The sequence below is a fragment of the Anolis sagrei genome, chromosome 1 (assembly GCF_037176765.1).
Source record: "Anolis sagrei isolate rAnoSag1 chromosome 1, rAnoSag1.mat, whole genome shotgun sequence".
Classification (NCBI taxonomy): Eukaryota; Metazoa; Chordata; class Lepidosauria; order Squamata; family Dactyloidae; genus Anolis; species Anolis sagrei.
In genome coordinates this window covers 337,536,538-337,558,982 of record NC_090021.1, presented here as the reverse complement: position 1 = coordinate 337,558,982, position 22,445 = coordinate 337,536,538, and the positions used below count along the sequence as shown (strand labels likewise).

General features: G+C 41.5%; 1 protein-coding gene across 2 annotated transcripts; it reads right to left on the bottom strand.

Annotated features, from left to right (window-relative positions):
- Nucleotides 1–98: 98 nt before the first annotated feature.
- On the bottom strand, nucleotides 99–22,140 carry CNIH1 (cornichon family member 1). Of its 2 annotated transcripts, XM_060753327.2 has the most exons (6): nucleotides 22,005–22,140; nucleotides 15,405–15,473; nucleotides 15,096–15,143; nucleotides 7,438–7,550; nucleotides 4,443–4,586; nucleotides 99–2,620 (listed from the first exon to the last, which is right to left on the bottom strand). In XM_060753327.2, exons 1-6 carry the CDS (start codon nucleotides 22,083–22,085, stop codon nucleotides 2,593–2,595), a joined length of 483 nt encoding a protein of 160 aa, XP_060609310.1. In that variant the 5' UTR covers nucleotides 22,086–22,140; the 3' UTR covers nucleotides 99–2,592. The 2 variants fall into 2 exon arrangements, with proteins under 2 accessions (XP_060609310.1, XP_060609320.1); XM_060753337.2 differs by lacking the exon at nucleotides 15,096–15,143.
- Between the last annotated feature and the right edge of the window lie 305 nt (nucleotides 22,141–22,445).

Genomic DNA, 22,445 nt, shown 5'->3' with positions numbered 1-22,445 from the left:
CCTGAGCGAATGTGATTTTCCCATGGTCATCCATTGCATTTCAGTATTGACGCAACTCCAGGTCTCCCCAGTTCTAGTTCAGCACTCACACTACTACATTACTCAGATTACTTTTATTGGGACAAGTTACTATCAAACTGTAGGTTTTGTTCTGACTTACAGACTAAACATAACAACTCTATTTGATTCCCAGGCAGCTGCTCATCTTTGATTTTAAATTCCATACCCTTCTTGGTCGAGATATTTCAATAGATACTGCTTCTTATGGTCAGCTTGTTAAACATCATCTTCCTACGGCTGAAATTCACTGCTCTTTTCCATTCGAAAATGTGCAATGCCGATTTCAGTTGATCAGTGCATATTCATTTAGAAGCAAATAATACATTTTTCAGGTACATTTCCAGCTTCTTTACAACAATGACTTTATGGATTCTATTCATAACTTCCCATCCTTGAAGCATATAGTCTATATTCTCTAACCCCAACACATTTTAGAACTAGAATATAGTGTTAAAGATGTTATGTGCATGTAGAAATTGGAATGCAAACTATCCTATGAATAAAAGCAGAGTGTTTCAAGAGAGGCACAAGTCAAGGCAGTTTCATAGCAGCACCTAATTACCTATTGAACAATTTGAGGACACAGTGGAGGAAGAAGCTTAGCAGGTGTCACCCCCACATAGAAAAACAGACTGAGCATCCCTTATCCAAAATGCTTGGACCTAGAACTGATTTGGATTTGTTTGTTTTGAATACTTGCATATATATAACAACATATCTTGAATATCCGTTGATGTTTCACATACAAATAGCTTGAAAGTAATTTTGCACAATATTAAAAAAATAATTTTGTGCACGAAACCAAGTTTGCATACAACACTGGCCCAGCAAAAGGGGTTGCATCTCAGATGATTTTTGAGTAGATCAGAATTCCAGATAAGAGGTGCTCAAACTATACGATATTTTTTTAAAAAAACTAATATATAGATACTACACTTCATTACACAAAGAATAGGCATGATTCTTTTTATAACTTCACAGTAGCTTCTTTCTACATGCCACCGACTAACCTATACTTAACTGGAGTATTTGAAGACGGCAGCTGTATACCTAGATTCATGACTATCAAAACGGAATATGGTCTCCTCTGTATGAGATGCCTCCATTTCACCCTTATTTCATCCCATCTTTATTAACCAAGAAAACTGGTTAATTTTCTGAAATATATAATAAGCTTGACTTCATTGGACCTGAGATAAGTGCAAAGCCAAATGTTCGGCTTTAAGCTGTCCCTTGTACTCCAGAAGTCTTCTGTTCCAAAGAGCATGAATAAGACGACTTCTACTACAGATAACTTCTAAGTTCAATCTGCAGTGCTGTACTTGATACCTCCCCAAGAACATTCATGATCCAAATTGATTTAAAAATACAAGCCAAGGGTGAACATTACGCATCTCTTGCAGAGTAAAAGTATAACTTTTGCCAAAAACTGTTGTCAAGGGTCAGAACAAAGTTCACCTTTGTATGATTTTCAGTGGACCTTAAGGCATCCACTGAAAACTGGTCAACTGTCTTCTACCTTGCTGTTCAACTATTTAGCACAAGCTGTTCGAAGCTGCCACTCATGGAAACCGAACAGTACTGTTTAATAGCAATGCATTAAAAATCACAATTTTACAGTTGCACACAGTGTTGACAAAAACCTAAGCAGGTAAACTAATTTCTGTCTTTGAGACTTTTATTGTATTGCACTAAGGAACAGCAAAGATATATACCCAACTGTGTTGCAAGTGTGCCTCTCTTTGCAGTTCTACCTTTTGTTACCAGGTTTGATTCAGGTTAAATGGTACTTTGAGACCGGGACACAGTATGCTCTTTGAAAATGTATACTTTGCTTTCCCAGCATAGCCACATACCACAGAAAATTGAAACATGGGGTTATCGACTTCATTACTTGCTGTAAACATGGAAAGTTTGAGTCATGCACATTACAGGGACAGAATATCCAAGTAGTAAAAAACAGAACTACAACTCTTCCTGTGATTGTACTCATGTATTCATCTATAAGACACATAAAGGTTACCTAAGATATAACATACAGAAAAGCGTTCAGTCCTTCAGAAGCACTTGGTACCTACAGCTGACAGCTAGATGGGAGTCCATGGGCCAACTGAGCCACTAAAATGTCCAGTAAAGAAAAGAAAACAAAACAAAACAAAACAAAGCCCTCTATTATACTAAGGACAGTATTTAATACAATTATAACCAAAGGGATAGCTGTTCCTTATGGAGTGCAGGGTCAAAACTGTCCAAAGCCAGTGCCAACTTCTTTACATTAACTTATTACTGTAATACTTGTCACTTTATACGTCCCAGGAATATATATTTTTTAAAAGTCTTTCCATAAGTATTAAAGTTTAGACACATTTTGGGATGGGGAAGAAGAGAGGATGTCATTTCCCCCTACTGAAACCGTGATCACTGGATTCCATAACTTAATCTTGATACCAGATTCTTCGAAAATAATCCATTGTTTTGTTGTGGCTTTTCTGCATGCACGTTGCTGGAAACAAGTCCATCAGACGTCACCATTTAAGAGCTCACCAAAACATAAATCATGCTGTGGAGGAAAGGAGAAGCAGTCAATATGCACATTTGTACCGGATACATTTAAAATTTGTATTACCTAGGCATCCTAGTGACAAACCTTCAACCCTAAAATTATGGAGTAAGCAGAAAGCAGAGTTTTATGGGTGCACCCATTAGCCCCCTACCAAGGAAAGCCTCTAAAACACACAGTATCTATCCAAAAGTGCGGTAACAACTGCAGCCATCATTCTGAACTTCTGCTGATTGTGGCCTTATCTTCTTCCACCAGAAATGTAACAGATGTCTTGAAGATACGTTTTCATTCCTTGATTCCAGCTCATTTTAGCTCAAGAAGTAGTGGCTGCTGGTTCATAGAGTAGAATAGAATACCACACCATCCTGAACACATGTCTAATTTTGGAAGCTAAACAGGGTCAAGTTGGTTTAATACCATATTTTTGTGTAGTAGTCACCTTCTTATGTCTTTGTTCCGGCAATGAAAAAAAAACTACATACTGCTGGCAGTGAAGGAAGACAGCTTCCCTGCTGTAATGAATTCCCGGAAGCAGTGATGGGCTGAATGATGGAAACCAAAGGGTCCTAATCTGGGGTTGGAGGGTTATCAATCAGTCCCTGAAAGGGCTATACTTCCCCTGAAAGACTGTTTTCATTACTTGGGGGAACTTCTGCATCTCTTTGTTAAAAATGGGTGTAAGAGGCATAGACTCTTAGCCTTTTGATTTTAATTTCCAGGAGGCACCAGATCCTGCCTGATCTAAATAGAGTCAGCCTTGGTTCTTCCAAATATGCCAGGTGAAATGCATGATATCACCATACATCAACAGGCAACTTGAAGGGGGACCTATATCCACATTATGAGACCAGCTTTCATAAATTTTCTGTGCTCTTACCTCCAAGAAGCATTGCCTGAACATCAAGCAAAAAGTGGGTGCTAGAAACAATATCATACAAAAGCTGACAGGCACAACCTGGGAATCACAACCAGATACAGTGAAGACATCTGCCCTTGCGCTGTGCTACTCTGCTGCTGAGTATGCATGCCCAGTGTGGAACACATCTCACCACACTAAAACAGTGGATGTGGCTCTGAATGAGACATGCCGCATTATCACGGGGTGTCTGCGCCCTACACCACTGGAGAAATTACACTGCTTAGCCGGTACTGCATCACCTGACATCCGCCGGGAAGTAGCAGCCAATAGTGAAAGGACCAAGGCAGAGACATCTCCAGCTCATCCCCTGTTTGGGTATCAGCCAGCACGTCAACGACTTAAATCCAGACATAGTTTTCTAAGATCTACAGAGACACTCGCTGGAATACCTCAGCAAGCGAGAGTCCAAAAGTGGCAGGCTCAAACCCAGAACCTCAACCAATGGCTGATATCAAATGAGAGACTCCCCCCTGGGCACAGAAAACTGGGCGACTTGGAAGGCGCTGAACAGACTGCGCTCTGGCACCACGAGGTGCAGAGCCAACCTTCAGAAATGGGGCTACGAAGTGGAATCCAAGACATGCGAATGTGGAGAAGAGCAAACCACTGACCACCTGCTGCAATGCAACCTGAGCCCAGCCACATGCACAATGGGGGACCTCCTTGCGGCAACACCAGAGGCACTCCAAGTGGCCAGATACTGGTCAAAGGACATTTAATCAACTACCAAACTCACACATTTTGTATTTTCTCTGTTTGTTTGCTTTGTTCTATTAGAAATGTAATATAATTGACTGGCTGCCCTGACACGACAAATAAATAAAAGAAATTTTCCACCGTCTGGGAAACAATATTCCATTTTGTATAATTAAATATAAATACATATAATTGATCACTTACCCATATAGGTAGTAAAAAAAGGATAGAAGGTAAAATGCTAGTTTGCACCATCCCTCCTTCTGGCAATATGCTAAAATATCTGCATTCATTATGGTTGTTGGGTCATAAAGTCCTGGTCCACTCATCACAGGCCTACTCATATACCTGAAAAAGTGAATTCGCATTTTTAAAAACAACAAAAAATGGGGAAAGAGGATGTTTCTAGAAAATGTACCTGCGACAAATGTGATCATACACATTCTATATTACGTAATATTATTTTACTATTTATTTCTACTCTGCTTTTCTCTCAGGAATCGAGACCCAAAATGGCTCGTTCTATCAGAAACATGATTCTCTTTCATATATAGTGTTAATAAATATATAAGCATGTCTTTATTTGGCAATGAGAAAAATATACATCCGCATTCACAAAATTGGGGATTTCACCCCTGTCACCTTGCAAGGTTTTCAACCTATGAATGCATGAACTGAACAGAGCTTCAGCCAAAAGTAAATGCACAAATTTAGTGAAGCATAAGCCTAACTGGCAAACCTACTAAATAATCCATCTTGCGAGACCCATCATAACAAAGATAATGCATTCATCCCTTATAAACGAAGGCCATGTATTTGGGAGTTGGCAACCAGATAAAGACATAAAGTTCTCCCTTACAATTAGTTCTCCCCCCTTATCTCACCCGGAGTTTTTAAATCCTTTTATTCACATGCGGCCCGCTCTCTGTCATTATGTTTGGTTCCTATGTTTTGTGTATATTGTTTTACAGGTTTTGATGTTTTACATTTTAATGTTATGTTGTTTATTTTACTGCAATTTGTATTGTTATTTTGTAGTTTGTTGTTCGGGCTTGGCCCCATGTAAGCCGCTCCGATTCCCCGTTGGGGAGATGGTGGTGGGGTATAAATAAAGATTATTATTATTATTATTACTAGCCATCCCCTGCCACGCGTTGCTGTGGCCCACATGGGGGTTCTGTGTGGGAGGTTTGGCCCAATTCTATCGTTGGTGGGGTTCAGAATGCTCTGTGATTGTAGGTGAACTATAAATCCCAGTGAACTATAAATTCCAGCAAATACAACTCCCAAATGACAAAATCAATTTTTTGAGTGAAGGACATACATTGGGTTGTTAGGTGTCTTGTGTCCAAATTTGGTGTCAATTGGCCCACTGGTTTTTGAGTTCTATTAATCCCACAAATGAACATTACATTTTTATTTATATAGATTATTATTATTATTATTATTATTATTATTATTATTATTTGATGGTATGTCCCTCTAATTTCATTACCGATAGCCATTTCTGAACAAAAACATATTATTTATAATAATGCTTTATGATGTTAAAAGCATTGGAGCAAAGAAATCAGAATTTTATCACCTTTGCCACCTTCCTCTGGATCTGTTCTATGAGGAATAATTGAAAAAGTTGGGTATGTTTAGCCTGGAGATGACTGAGAGGTAATACGATAAGAAAATTAGCCAAATTATACAGAAGGTGAATAAAGTTTGATTTCTGATGCTCCAGAAGGTTGGACCCAAACCTTTGGATTCCAATTATTAAAAAGAGAGATATTTCAGAGGTGGTACAAGCAGCCTTGAATTCATGGCTTGCCTTTTTGGGGTTGGTTTTTTAAAAAAGATGTTGGATGGTCATCCATTAGTGATGCTTTCAGGGGTCCTCAAACTTTTTAAACAGAGGGCCAGGTCACAGTCCCTCAAACTGTTGGAGGGTTGAATTATAATTTGAAAAAAACATGAATGAATTCCTATGCACAGTGCACACATCTTATTTGTAGTGCAAGAAAACACTTAAAAATAATACAATAATTAAAATGAAGAACAATTTTAATAAACATAAACTTATTAGTATTTCAATAGGAAGTGTGAGCCTGCTTTTGGCTGATGAGATAGGGTTGTTTTGTTGTTGTGTGCTTTCAAGTCGTTTCAGACTTAGGTTGACCCTGAGCGAGGGTCGGGTAAATGACCTTGGGGGGCCGTATCCGGCCCCCGGGCCATAGTTTGAGGACCCCTGCTTTATATCCTGATGTCCTGGAGAAGCAGGAGGTTAGACCCTAAAAGTACCTTCCAAGTCTATTATTTTATGATCCCATAATAAAAGGTAGGAACACCTATGAGTGAAATGTAATATGCTTCTTATGTAACTGTTCGTGCATGAGGACAGATAATAGGCAGTCATTTTCATCTTGCTTTGCTCCCAAAAGGTATCCTGAACATAGACAGCAATAGATTAGACAGATTTTAGTTTGAGGCTTCTATCTCCATATATATTTCTAAAGGGGAACACAGCCTCAATAGAAGATGTGAAGAAAGAGCTTTGGGTTTTAATTAGGCCTCAATCATGAGCAATGAAAACCAAAAAGAGACAATGTATTGTCGAAAGCTTTCATGGCCAGAATTACTAGGTTGTTGTAGGTTTTTTCGGGCTATATGGCCATGTTCTAGAGGCATTTTCTCCTGATGTTCCACCTGCATCTATGGCAAGCATCCTCAGAGGTAGTGAGGTCTGTTGGAATTAGGACAATGGGTTTATATATCTGTGGAATATATATCTGTGGAATGCCCCACCCTGGTCATTCCACAGATATATAAACCAATTTTGCTAGTTCCAACAGACCTCACCATCTCTGAGGATACCTGCCATAGATGCAGGCGAAACGTCAGGAGAAAATGCCTCTAGAACATGGCCATATAGCCCGAAAAACCTACAACAACCTATCAAAAAGAGACGTTCTCTCTACTGATTTTGGAAGGGAAAAAGGTATACAGAGTGTACAGAATACCTTTGAACAGAGAAGTGAACAGAGAAGTGTCCTAATTTAAATTACAGTCTGGGCCATTTCCTGACAATAAGAGGTGGAGACACATTTTCCTTTAAGTGAAACACAAAGACACAAATTGCTGGGTAACATGCAAATGCATACATTGAATAACCATGACCACATTACTCTTCATAAACCATTCCCAGTAATACCTCCAAATGTGGTAAGCCAATAACGGCATATTGAGTCCCAGCGTGAGCCACTCTGTTGCACACAGAAACATAACACAGAAGAACGCATGGATAAGGTACTCCGGAAGTACAAGCTGCAAAGAAGACACATAGGTCAGACCATTCTGTTTCAACATTTAGGATATCAGGGTGACACTACATTTCAGTAACTGAAATCATTGTTTAGAGGGGGAAAGAAGAAGAAAGGTAGAACAAGCAAAGCTGTCAGAAGACATAAGAAGCCAGTGAATCTCAAAACACAGTAAGACTCCTGTATCTGTGGAGGATACAGTCCAGGCGAGGCCATCATTACATGAAACCACAGGTATGACCAGACACCATTACATTAGCTCACTTCCAATCCCAGCATACCATACAGTTACACTGGAAGACCTAGAACAGTGGTTCTCAACCAGTGGGTCCCCAAGTGTTTTGGCCTACAACTTCCAGAAATCCCAGCCAGTTTTCCAGCTGTTAGGATTTCTGGGAATTGTAGGCCAAAACATCTGGAGACCCACAGGTTGAGAACCACTGACCTAGAAATTCCTAGAGGTAAACTCTGTAGGAATTATCTAGATTATCTAATACAACTCTATGCTTACTGAATGTTATTGTTCTGTGCTGTAATGACAGGTTGCAAATTGAATACACATTTGATCACCATTTATACAATTTACAACCATTGGAAGGCGAATTATATAGGATACTATTAAATTAACTGAGCACTTGTAAACATCTTAATTTATTTGAACTTTCATCCTAGGAAAAATCAGGTTTACTCTGGGTCAGTGGTTTTCAACCTGTGGTGTCTTGGCCTACAACTCCCAGAAATCTGTTAGTTTACCAGCTGTTATGATTTCTGAGAGTTGAAGGCCAAAACATGTGAGGACCCATAGGTTGAGAACTGTCAGAAATATTATTAATTAGGTATTTTTTAATTACAAAAATGTGAGTCAAGCACTGAAAGGGTTAAATGAATGCAATGACTCAGAAAATGCTGCAGTTCTATATAAGCAGGTGTGTCTGTAGCTTAGTAGCCATCTGTCTGAGGTAAACCTCAGTGGGAGAAAGGTCTCAGTCTGTGAAAAGGCCTCACAGTGAGAGGTGGGTCTTAGTCTGTGAGAGAAGCCTCTGTGTGAGGTAGGCCTTAGTCCAGTGGTTCTCAACCTGTGGGTCCCCAGGTGTTTTGGCCTAAAACTCCCAGAAATCCCAACCAGTTTAACAGCTGTTAGGATTTCTGCGAGTTGAAGGCCAAAACATCTGGGGACCCACAGGCTGAGAACCACTGCCTTAGTCTGTGATGTTACAGTAAGTTGTAGCAGGACCAACTGTGTGTGTTGAAGAAAAAAACCTTATGATTGTAATTATTATGTGCAGCTGGTAATGTAGGTGAACCAGCAATCTTGGACCACACCTGATAGGGTATAACTGTATGAGTTTTTAGAATACAGTTCTGGAGAGCTCTTTCTCTGAGGAGATCTCTGCTCTGAGGAGCAGGTTGGAGAGAAGCCGTTGCACGACCCTAAAGGAGGCTATGATGGAATAGCTGTTTGCTCAAGGTTTATGTTTTGCTTTCTCATTGAACTTAAGATGAAGATGCCTTATTTTGTGTTACTTACAAAGACTATGTAAGTTTGTTTTTTGTATGCAACATTGCAAGTTTATATTTTATCTCTGCTATTAAGAGTAAAGATTTTTCTGTTCATTTCTACTCTTGTCTGTGTGTCTTGTGCATGGGACACGGCTAAGATCTGCTTGCTTCGCAGCATATGAGAAAGCTGAGTGTGAGTAGCTTTGGTGAAAGAAGCCCAGGTTAAGGCCTCATGTGTAAAGCTACAATGTGAAGCTCCTGTGTAATTTTGGTGTAAGAAGAGGCTCTGTGAGAGTGAAGCACCCCAGCATGGAAGGAATGAAGGAAGTATAAAAAACTTTAGTTGTATTATAGAAACCTTGTTCTTGTAAATAGTGTAACCATATTATTTTACTACAAAGAAAAGCCTCTTATGGAAGAGATAGCATTAGTCTGTGTTTTTGTTCTTTTTATCACTTTGGGCTACTGGTGCTGGGTCACACTGCTGCTAAGAAGTTACTCTGCTGTACATTTATGAGGAGGGTCTTTTGTTAATAAAAGCCCACTCACCTAACAAGAACCACTGCTCTAGGGACTTTGTATCTTTCTCTCCACAGTGTAGTAGCAGATGGTCCTACAGGTGGAACATTACTGCTTATTTCTAGTGAACTGCCTTCAAATCACATTTTACAGATGGGATTCCAGCTGCCTAAAGACAAGCAGCTACCACCTCACTAAAGCAAGTAGGGGTTAAAACGTTGTGTATGCAAGGCTAAACAATACACCAATTTAAAGTGAAGTAAACACACAGCCCAAAAGATGGCAGGCTGCAAAACTTTTCATTTCCAGAGATCCTGAAGTAGCAAGACTTGTTTACTACATCTCCCGTTTAGGTTCAAGGCCTCTATCCTAGAAATGATATCTCCGAAAGTCATGATTATTTAGCTTACCGAGATAATTTGTTAAAATGATTCTGAAATGTGTTTGTCTTCAAAGTAAAGGCTGAGCCTTCCTATTCTGGAAATCTGAAATACAGTGCTCCCTCGCTGTTTTGCAGTTCACTTTCCACGAGCTCGCTTTTTCGTAGGTAGGGTTGAGAATTAAATGCACAAAATGTGTAAAAAAATATTTAAAATATACTAGCTGTACCCGCCATGCGTTGCTGTGGCCAACCTTCCCTCTTTCTCTCCTTCTTTCCCTCCTTCCTTCCTTCCCGTCTTTCTTTCTCTTCTTCCTTCTCTATCTTTCTTTCCCCCTTTTTCTTTCTCTTCTGCTGTCTCTTTCCTTCCCTCCCTCTTTCTCTACATCTTCCCCCTTCCTTCGCTCCCTCTTTCCTTCCTTCTTTCCCTTTTTTCTTTCCTTCTCCCCTTCCTTCCTTCTCTAACTTTCCTTCCTTCCCCCTTTTTCTTTCCCTACCTCTTTCTCTTCTTTCTTCCTTCTCTACCTCTTTCCTTCCTTCTCTTTGCTTCCATGCTTCCTTCTCCCTTTCCTTCTTTCTTTCCCTCTCTCCCTCCCTCTTTCTTTTCTTTCTTTTTTCCCCTTCCCTCCATCTTTGTTCCCTTTTTTCTGTATTGTCATTTATCTTTTCATCATTTAGATTTTTGGGGCATTTTAAGCCCCTTCTGCTGTGTTTTTCAGTGTTTTTATGAGTGAAGGACATACATTGGGTTGTTAGGTGTCTTGTGTCCAAATTTGGTGTCAATTCCCCCAGTGGTTTTTGAGTTCTGTTAATTCCACAAACGATCATTACATATTTATTTATATAGATGTAGTGCCCATACTTCACGGATTTTCACTTATTGCGGGGTTCCTGAAATGGAGCCCCTGCAATAAGTGAGGGAACACTGTACTCCTAAAACCAAAATTTCTTGCCACCAGCCAAAAAAAAAAAAAGCACTAATTTTGAAGTGCAGAAGAGATCAAACGGCTGGAAAAGTACATCAAACTCATTATCCTGAATCAAGGATAGATGTTTCAAGCCCTGATTTACCTATTTCATCATACTTTCAAGTGAAATGTGTATCTAAAGCGTATGCTCTGTTTGCACAGGAGCCTATGAAAAGCCTCACTCCAGAATTGGCAGCCATCAGCCATATAGGATAACAGATCTGAGGAGCCTGGGTGTATCAAAGGCTACAGATACTGATATGCTCAGTGTGAAATGTGCAAGCCTTGCAATTTGCACAGAAAAGTCCCTCAACATGACAGCTACTGCTAGAAAGTCATTAGACATGTGAATTATTTCTCATTAAACGTTCTGCATATCCTTCTGAGACATTGGTTTCACCCATATCGAGAATGTATTTACAGCAACAATATGCAATCACATGAAAGTCCAATGACTCTCACCTACATATTTTAATCACAATTTAACAAACGTATAGCTCAGAGAAGCACATGTTCAACATGCATATGGTAATAATATCTTGTTGGTTAAACGTCTGTGATAAAGGAATGCATAAATGTAGTGAACATTTTTCTCACCCTCCCACATCAAATGAGAAATGGCCGAGTAGGGTAAACTGTTCCATGCACAGTTATTGCATGCACTCCTTTCCGCACGCCCACTTTGAGAAAGTAACTCTCTATCGTGTTGTCGAAGGCTTTCATGGATGGAATGACTGGGTTGCTTTGAGTTTTTTGGGCTGTATGGCCATGTTCCAGAAGCATTTTCTCCTGATGTTTTGCCCACATCTATGGCAGGCATCCTCAAAAGTTGTAAAGACTTAGGGTTAACCCTATACGGTTCCGGTCCAGCGTACCTGTCCGAACGTATCTCCTTCTACGTCCCACCTCAGAGTTTAAGATCGTCTGGAGAGGCCCTGCTCTCGGGCCCGCCTTTGTCTCAAACACGCTTGGTGGGGACGAGGGACAGGGCCTTCTCGGTGGTGGCCCCCCGCCTGTGGAATTTGCTCCCTAGGAAAATTAGGTCATCGTCATCCCTCCTCACCTTTAGAAAAAAAAGTTAAAACGTGGCTGTGGGACTAGGCCTTCGGGCAATCAGATTAAAGGACAATTGATAATGTTTGACTATGGCATGGAAGAGGATATGGATAAGTTAAGCGGAGTATTCATTCGTAGACGGCTCGCTAAACAGCCACCAGACGGGCAATAGCTAATCAGAGTGTAAGTATACTGTTTTAATCTTTATTTATTAATGTTCATGTTTAATTGTTATATTTGTTATTCTGTATTTTATGATGCGGCATTGAATTATTGCCAATTGTAAGCCGCCCGGAGCCACCCCAGGGGTTGAGAAGGGCGGGGAAGAAATGTTCGAAATAAATAAATAAATAAATAAGGCCGAAGGCTTTCATGGCTGGAATCACTATGTTCTTGTGGGTTTTTTCGGGCTATATGGCCATGTTCTAGAGGCATTTTCTCCTGACGTTTCGCCTGCATCTATGGCAAGCATCCTCAGAGGTAGTGAGGATACTTGCCATAGATGCAGGCGCAACGTCAGGAGAAAATGCCTCTAGAACATGGCCAATAGCCCGAAAAAACCCACAAGAACCTAAATAAATTAGGGTTAGGGCTGTGAAGACTTCACAACTTCTGAGGATGCCTGCCATAGATGTGGGCAAAATGTCAGGAGAGAGTGCTTCTGGCACATAGCCATACAGCCCGAAAGACTCAGCAACCCAGTAACTCTCCATCAGTCACACTGACACAATTGTCATTTTAAGAAAATACATTTGATTTCAGGATAGAGAATATTTCCTACTGCTTCCATTTGGATCAATACTGGGAGGATAATTTGGCTACTCTGTAAAATCCTTTAGTTCAATACTTCTCAGGCTATTGTGTAGGGTAATTTTTCCCTCTAATATACAAGGGACAGTGCCATATTTGTGCTCATTGGCTATTAGTTTCACTATTTCCTAGAAACTCTCCATGGAGTGGCACTGGGCCATTACTCTGTAGTGCTTCTGTTGTAGTAGCTGAATTTAGTCTTAGTAAGTCTATGCCAAAAGAAGAGTGGAAAGAAGAAGCAACCTTTTCTCTACTTTCTCAATCAAATCTCAAGATCTGGCTAAAGGCAAAGGTGACACGTGAAGAATCAAAACACGTTATTTGAGGTTACCATTCTCCTATGCAGATACCGGCATCTTGCTGGTATCTATAAAATGAGGATTTTCCTTCTTTTGTTCGCTATCTGAAAAGTTCCATCTATTTAAACACCTAACAGAGCAAATATGCCCATACCACACCATTTCCAGAACCAGGATTTGAATCCCACCAGGAAGGGCTACCTCAAAAGAGGCATTTATGGGTTGGAAGGAACCCCTGTACTTGAAACTGAATGGTTTTAAGAAATGTAGACGGTGGATCTCACAAAGCCTGGTGTAATCCAAATCATATATTGCAGATGCAATATTTATTTATTTTATTTTATTTGACATATTTATATTCCACCCTTCTCACCCCGACTCAGGGCAGAGCACAGCATATATACAGCAAACGTTCAATGCCAGGACATGAAATCAAAATATTTGTCTCAATATTAAAATACACTGTGTAAAACTGTCTCGGTCAATTATTACTATTTATTCCATTATTATTTTGATCACGAATTATTTATTATATTTATTATTACTGTTTATTAGGTTATTATTTTCATTATAAACTATTTATATTTGGGCTGTTGTAGGTTTTTTCGGGCTATATGCTCTAGAGGCATTTTCTCCTGACGTTTCGCCTGCATCTATGGCAAGCATCCTCAGAAGTAGTGAGGTCTGTTGGAATTAGGAAAATGGGTTTATCCTCAGAGGTAGTGAGGTATTTATATTTATTAGGTTATTATCTATCACATTATAAATTATTAGCAGTTTTATAATTATTGGGTTGCTTTGAGATCTCCGGGCTGCCTGGCCATATTCCAGCAGCACTCTCTCCTGGCGTTTACCCCACATCAACGGCAGGCATCCTCAGAGTTTGGGAGGTCTGATAGAAAACTGCCCCCCCCCCCCCCGTTGCCTTCTCAGCTTTGGAATTATTACTATTATTACTATATTTACAATTATTAAATTATACAAACCATGTACTGTACATACTCGAGTATTATCCTAGTTTTTCAGTTCTATTTTTAGGCTGAAAAAGTCTTCCCCGGCTTATACTCGAGTCAATATTATTTATTATTTTACTTTGTTGTTGTTGTTATTATTACATTCATTATTTTACTCTATTTATTATTGTTATTATTACATTTATTTTTTAACTCTATTATTATTATTTTACTCTATTTATTATTATTGGAGTACATGTAAGCATATTTACATTGAAGGAGGTTAGAATAATGGTTTAATCAGAGTTGGAGAGTCTTATCTTGAATTACAGTTTTATGTAAGTATTCAAAAACATTTAACCTACTGATGCCTAAATTAATATAATTTTATTATTTTGAAATTTACCAGTAGCTGCTGCTTTTCCCACCCTCGGCTTATACTCGAGTCAATACATTTTCCCAGTTTTTTGTGGTAAAATTAGGTGCCTCGGCTTATATTCGGGTCTGCTTATACTCGAGTATATACAGTACTTACAAATTACGGAACCAGCCTTAGGACAGAGTATTTAACACACCCCACCATAAATTCCCTGGAACATGATTCAGATCTACACTACTACCAAACAAAGTTCTCATCTCAACTGAACTAGATTTGTAAAAGGAGCCTCACATTAAAAATGAATGTTTTAAGCAGAGGCTGGATGGGATGGCTATCTGCAAGGAGTGCTCTGATTCTGTGCTTTTGCATGGCACGGAGTTGGACTGAATGGCACTTGTGCTCTCTTCCAACTCTGTGATTCCATAATACTTGGTACCAAGGCCTAATGGCAAGCGTGGATTAATTATAAAAGAATGTAAACATGCAACAGTTTTCCCCATCTCCTTTTAAGCAACTGAACTTACGATGCACAAAGTCCATGAGGTTAATAACACCACCCCTGAACTGACAAAAAGACAAGCAGATGAACAAGCACACGGATCAAAATAATCATACAGATGTCCCCAACAAATGCAAAACAAATCAGAGAGTGGCATTAAGACATTAAACTAAGAAGCAGTACACACCTTTAATGCAATTTTGACTCTTTTAATCTTTTTAACCTTTTCAACTGTCTTTGTGCCGAAAATGTAAAAAGCAGATTGAAAGAATGTTAGTACGACCACTTGCAAGATCACTGGCAGAAAAGCAAGTCAGAATTTCAAGGTACAGGAAATAAAGGAGAGCAGAGGCAGGATCCTGCCAAGAAAATCTAAAATCTATCAGATAGATTAATGAAACAACATTTTACTAGGGTATGTTAAATGAGTATTAAGTACAAATATATACTCAAGCTGGGAATTAAGGCAAACAGTTCTCTCGCGTGGAAAACTTACAGGGTTAAGTGTATTACACTGGTCTATCGGGTTCTTGTAGTCGGTCTTCAGCTCATCAAAAGCTATAATCTAGAATAAAATCACAGTTGTTAGGCAACACACCAAGAACAGGTCAGCTGTAGTGGGTAAAAACTTCCAAAGCCATTACAACATACAAAGATTAGGTCCTAGAGGCAAATTCAGACATTCAGACCAAATATACAATCAACCTTCCAAATATGTGGGGTTCACTGCAACATTGATTATTTGTAGGATTAATTAATATATGGCCTCACTAATAATCTCCAGTCCCCGGTGGCACAACGGGTTAAATCACTGAGCTCGTGAACTTGCTGAAAGGTCGGTGGTTTGAATCCGGGGAGCAGAATGAGCTCCCACTGTTAGCCTCAGCTTCTGCCAACCTAGCAGTTCGAAACATGCAAATGTGAGTAGATCAATAGGAACGTAACGGCGCTCCGTGCAGTCATGCCGGCCACATGACCTTGGAGGTATCTATGGACAACGCGACTCTTTGGCTTAGAAATGGAGATGAGCACTACCTCCAGAATCTGACACGACTAGACTTAATGTCAAGGAAAAATGTTTACCTATATGTGTGTGTGTGTGTGTGTGTGTGTGTGTGTGTGTGTGTGTGTAAAATACAAATGCAAATCAAAACTTTACTGAAAACGTTATCAGAATTTGCAAGGCTTGCTGAATAGGCTGGTTTTCCTTTTTATGAAGGACAGGCCATCTCCAAGTTACAAATATCAAACTTACAAACGACTCATAGTTAAGGTCAGACAACAAGAAGTGTGAGAAATCTACCCTCGGAAGGGAAATCCACTCCTGGAAGAGTTACTTAGGTGATCCCTTGTAGCTCGAGGATGATGGTTTTAGGTCTGAAATTACTTAAAAGCACACAACAACAACCTAAATCCTATCTCATCAGCCAAAAGCAGGCCCACACTTCCCATTGAAATACTAATAAGTTTATATTTGTTAAAATTGTTCTTCATTATAATTATTGTATTGTTTTTAAGTGTTTTGTGCTACAAATAAGATATGTGCAGTGTGCACAGGAATTCATTCATGCTTTTTTCAAATTATAATCTGGCCCTCCAACTGTTTGAGGGACTGTGACCTGGCCCTCTGTTTAAAAAGTTTGAGGACCGCTGACCTAGAGGGTCCTAGAATGAACATCTAGGAATCTCTTAAGTTGTCAAGGGCTTTCCCAGCCAGAATCACTGGGTTGCTGTAAGTTTTTTGGGCTTTATGGCCATGTTCCAGAAGCATTCTCTCCTGACATTTCTCCCACATCCATGGCAGGCATCCTCAGAGGTTGAGGACCTCACAACCTCTGAGGATGCCTGCCATAGATGGAAGGCGAAACTTCAGGAGATAATGCTTCTGGAACATGGCCATAAAGCCCAAAAAACTTACAACAACCCAATCTCTAAGTCTTCCAACACAACTCTTATGGTTAAACATTAGATGGAAAATGACCATGGAGTTGAACTGGAAGAATTAGAACTTCCTACAGAGATGCTGTCTCTAGTTTAAAAACTTTTCAAAAGTAATGTTTTCCACTTTTGTGGGGGTCAGGTGCTCATAACCCCAGCAAATGTAGAAGGCGAGCTGTACTGTACAATGTTCATTCCCTGTATCTGCACAAAGTGAGATAAAAATAAAGTAAATAAATAAAATACTGAATGACCTTCTCAAATAATACTGAGCAGTTAAGTTCCTTAAAGAACAGATTTCGTCCATCTAACCCCCCTTCCAAAATTGTAGTGTTCCTGGCTCTCTTCTCATGCCTGAGAAGGACAGTTCAGTTCGCAGTTTTGTTTTCAATGATCTAAAGGAACTGAATGGAGGTGAAGCATGATCACTCTTTCAGGTTCAAAGGGGAAGCTCAGTTTGATGGTCCACTAGCAGTTAACAATAGCATCTTCTCTACGGCCACAAGATAGCCAGAACAGTGTGCTACTTCATAAAATAATAGGCATTTTAAACACATTTTACCTTAATGCTACATAGGAAAGACTTTCCAGTTCTTGATGGTGTAATCCCAGCCCAAATTATACTCCTATGTGTATTTAGAAGATGATGGCAATTAGAAAAGAGAACTGAAAGGAAACTCTGATAGTATCCCAAGCAATGCTTAATCCTTTCTGTTGAAATTGTCCACATGCTTGTGGATTTCAATGGCTTCTCTGTGTAGTCTGACAAGTCTACATAGGGACCACCAAACGCAGCGCCCAGACATGCATCAAGGAACATGAATGGCACTGCAGACTACTTCAACCAGAGAAGTCAGCCATAGCAGAGCACCTGATGAACCAACCTGGACACAGCATATTATTTGAGAACACAGAAATGCTGGACCACACCAACAACCACCATGTCAGACTACACAGAGAAGCCATTGAAATCCACAAGCATGTGGACAATTTCAACAGAAAGGAAGAGACCATGAAAATGAACAAAATCTGGCTACCAGTATTAAAAAACTCTAAAATTACAACAGCAAAACAACAGAGAGGAAACAACCAGGCACATCTTAACACCTACCAGCAAGAGATTTTCCCAGGCTCAGGCAGGCCTTCAAATGCTAATGAAGGTGATCAGCTGAAACATTCACACCTAACTGCAGCAGGGAAGACCTCCTTGCCCCACCCCAGCCATTCCACAGATATATAAACCCATTGTCCTAATTCCAACAGACCTCACTACCTCTGAGGATGCTTGCCATAGATGCAGGCGAAACGTCAGGAGAAATGCCTCTAGAACATGGCTCTATAGCCCGAAAAAACCCACAAAAACCTAGTGATTCCAGCCATGAAAGCCTTCGACAATACATTAAAAAAACTTTTTAAAAAAACCTAAAAGAACACCTCTTTAGGAATCTCTGGCATGATTTATGGTCGGCCTCCAGCAGAGTCCCACAGGAGAAACTAGAGATTTCTGCAGGGAGCATATTAATTAAATCTGTAAAAATTAATCCAGCATATGTGAGTTGTAATTCCCCTGCCTATTATCCCTCCTTTCTTATTATCTTTACCCTTTCTTTGTCCTCTTTTTCCGTTTCTTAAGCAATTCTTCCCAGATACTCTTGGAAAGGATATTATACTGAAGATGGGACACAGAAGGTGTGTAAACAAAGGCTGATCACCCCTTTGTTAGGAGGACTTTGATTATGTATTCCTACATGGTAGAAAGGGATGGGACTACACCAGGCGTGGGAAAGCTTTGGTCTTCCAGGTATTTTGGACTTCGACTCCCACAATTCCTACCAGCTGTTAGGAATTATGGGAGTTGAAGTCCAAAACACCTGGAGGACCAAAGTTTGCCCATGCCTGGACAAGGTGATCCTTATTATTTCTTTCAACTCTATGTTTTCATGATTCAAATGTCAGGAAAGGAGATTCCACCTGAGCATGAGGAAGAACTTCCTGACTACAAGAAGAGCTGTTCAACAGTGGAACTCTCTGTTCGGAGTATGATGGAAGCTCCTTTCTTAATGGCTGAAACAGAGGCTGGGTAGCCATCTGTCGGGGGTGCTTTAGTTGTGCTTTTTTTGCCTGACAGAATGGGTGGCTCTTGGAGCCTCGTCAAAGTCTACATTTCCTACGTCTCTTCTCCCATTTGAGACCTTTGCTTCCACCTCAGTGTCTGCTTTCAGAACTTCCAATACAATTCCACCAAAAAAAGCACTTGGACAATTTCAACAGACAGGAAGAAACCATGAAAATGAACAAAATCTAGTTACCAGCATTTAAAAACACCAGAATCAAGGCAGTCAATAAAGAACACCACTCAGAAACAGGAGAACTCCTGACAGCAACCAACCAAGTGCCAGTGAACACCTCCCAAAGGTTGCATCCAGGCAACAACAGCTAGGCTACCTCAATGCAGGCACTCTCACTGATAGACTTTGCAGCTTCAGGACTACTCAATGCTCTACAAGTTTCCTAATTGCAACAGTCACACATGCCTTTAACAGGCAGGGGTTCTTTCTCCCACCCTGGAGGGTGCCTCCAGGAAGCAACAGCCAGGCTACCTCTATGCAGGCACCCTTACTGATAAGACTTTGCAGCTTCAGGACTACTCAATGCTCAATCTAGCTCAGTGCTCTATAAGTTTCCTAATTGCAAGTCACACGTGCCTTAAACAGACAGGGGTTCTTTCTCCCACACTGCACATCATCCCACGGAGGATGCCTCCATGCAACAACAGCAAGGCCACCTCTATGCAAGCATCCTCACTGATAGACTTCGCAGCGTCATGACTACTCAATGCTCTACAAGTTTCCTAACTACAACTGTCACACATGCCTTAAACAGACTGGGGTTCTTTCTCCCACATTGCACATCATTCCACGGAGGATGCCTCCATGCAACAACAGCCAGGCCACCTCTATGCAGGCACCCTTACTGATAAGACTTTGAAGCGTCATGACTACTCAATGCTCTACAAGTTTTCTAACTACAACAGTCACACATGCCTTAAACAGACAGAGGTTCTTTCTCCCACCCTGGAGGGTGCCTCCATGCAACAACAGCTGGGCCACCTCCATGCAGGCACCTTCACTGATAGACTTTGCAGCGTCAAGATACTCAAGTTTCCTAAATGCAACAGTCACACGTGCTATAAACAGACAGGAGTTCTTTCTCCCACCCTGGAGGATCCCTCCAAATTAGGAAACATGTAGAGTATTGAGTAGTCCTGAAGCTGCAAAGTCAGTCAGTGAGTAGTTGTGAAGCTACAAAGTCTATCAATGAGGGTGCCTGCATCGAGGTGGCCTGGCTGTTGTTGCCTGGAGGCACCCTCCGTGGAATGATGTGCAGGGTGGGAGTTTCTCCCACCTTGGAGGATGCCCCCAGGCAACAACAGCCAGGCCACCTCTACGAAGGCACCCTCACTGCTAAGACTTTGAAGCATCATGACTACTCAATGCTATACAGGTTTCCTAACTACAATCACACATGCCTTAAACAGAATGGGGTTCTTTCTCCCACCCTGGACATCATTCCACGGAGGGTGCCTCCAGTTAACAACAGCTCTATGCAGGCTCTCTCACTGATAGACTTTGCAGCTTCATGACTACTCAATGCTCTACAAGTTTCCCAAATGCAACACTCACACATGCCTTAAACAGACAGAGGTTCTTTCTCCCACCGTGAAATATGCCTCCAGGCAACAACAGCCAGGCCACTTCTATGCAGGCACTCTCACTGATAGACTTTGAAGCTTCATGACTACTCAATGCTCTACAAGTTTCCTAATTGCAACAGTCACAAATGCCTTAAACAGACAAGGGTTCTTTCTCCCACCCTGGAGGGTGCCTCCAGGCAACAACAGCCTGGCCACCTCTATGCAGGCACCCTTACTGATAAGACTTTGCAACTTCAGGACTACTCAATGCTCTACAAGTTTCCTAATTGCAACACTCACACATGCCTCAAACAGACAGGCTACCTCGATGCAGGCACCCTCACTGATAGACTTTGCAGCTTCATGACTACTCAATGCTCTACAGGTTTCCTAACTGCAACAGTCACACATGCCTTAAACAGACAGAGGTTCTTTCTACCACATTGCACATCATTCCACAGAGGATGCCTCCAGGCAACAACAGCAAGGCCACCTCTATACAGGCACCCTCACTGATAGACTTTGTATCTTCACAACTACTCAATGCCCTACAAGTTTCCTAATTGCAGCACTGACACATGACTTAAACAGACAGGGGTTCTTTCTCCCACCCTGGAGGATTCCTCCAGGCAACAACAGCAGGCCACCTCTATACAGAGACCTTCACTGACTGACTTTGCAGCTTCGTGACTATTCAATTCTCTACAAGCTTCCTAATTGGAACTGCCACACCTCCTTTAAACAGACAGGGGTTCTTTCTCCCAACCTAAAAGGTGCCTCCAGGCAACAACAGCCAAGCTACCTCTATGCAGAGACCTTCACTGACTGACTTTGCAGCTTCGTGACTATTCAATGCTCTACAAGCTTCCTAATTGGAATTGCCACACCTGCTTTAAACAGACAGGGGTTCTTTCTCCCAACCTGAAAGGTGCCTCCAGGCAACAACAGCCAAACTACCTCTATGCAGACACTATCACTGATAGACTTTGCAGCTTCACAACTACTCAATGCCCTACAAGTTTCCTAATTGGAACAGTCACACATGCCTTAAACAGGAAGGGGTTCTTTCTCCCACCTTGGAGGATGCCTCCAGGCAACAACAGCAAGGCCACCTCTATGCAGGCACCATCACTGATAGACTTTGTAGACTACTCAATGCTCTGCAAGTTTCCCAAATGCAACAGCCTCACATGCCTTAAACAGACAGGGGTTCCTTCTCCCACCCTGGAGGGTGCCTCCAGGCAACAACAGCCAGGCCACCTCTATGCAGAGACCCTCACTGACTGACTTTGCAAACGAGGTGGCCACTCAATGCTATTCAAGGTTGCCAATGGCAACACCCACACCTGCTTCAAGCAGACAAGGTTTCTTCCCCAAATCCTCTTAAAGAGACACACACAACCCCTTTTCCCTGCTGGAGGAGAGCCCCACCACCACCACCTTCTCCTTGGCCCCGCCACTCACGTGCCAGATGGCGAAGAAGATGAGGGCGGCGGTGAGGAGCAAGGCCAGCATGTAGCAGAAGGCCGCGAACGTGAACGCCATGATGGCGGCGGCGCTGAGAGGAGGAGGAGGAGGAGGAGGAGGAAGCGCAAGGCACGCCGGGAAGGAAACAACGCCGAGCGAAGGGAAAGCCCTGATTGGTTCTTGGACCCTGAAGGGGAGGAAGACGATACTGCGCAGGCGCGGCGGGAGCCCCTAGCGGCGAATGGCGGAATTGTGGCACCACACAAGCTGTTTTAAATCTCGAGAAAAGGGATACTGCGCAGGCGCGGCGGGAGCCTCTAGCGGCGAATGGCGGCATTGCGGCTGCACACAAGCTGTTTTAAATCTCCAGAGAAAAGGGACACTGCGCAGGCGCGGCGGGAGCCCCTAGCGGCGAATGGCGGCATTGCGGCAGCACAC

What these genes read in the sequence shown, in the direction of transcription:
- CNIH1 (XM_060753327.2), bottom strand. Translation starts at nt 22,085, where the DNA reads ATGGCGTTCACGTTCGCGGCCTTCTGCTACATGCTGGCCTTGCTCCTC. An exon ending in TCTTCTTCGCCATCTGGCAC is followed by an intron (nt 15,474 to 22,004) that starts GTGAGTGGCGGG and finishes ATTTTATTCTAG; the next exon opens with ATTATAGCTTTTGATGAGCT. An exon ending in GAGTCAAAATTGCATTAAAG is followed by an intron (nt 7,551 to 15,095) that starts GTGTGTACTGCT and finishes TCTTCTTTGCAG; the next exon opens with CTTGTACTTCCGGAGTACCT.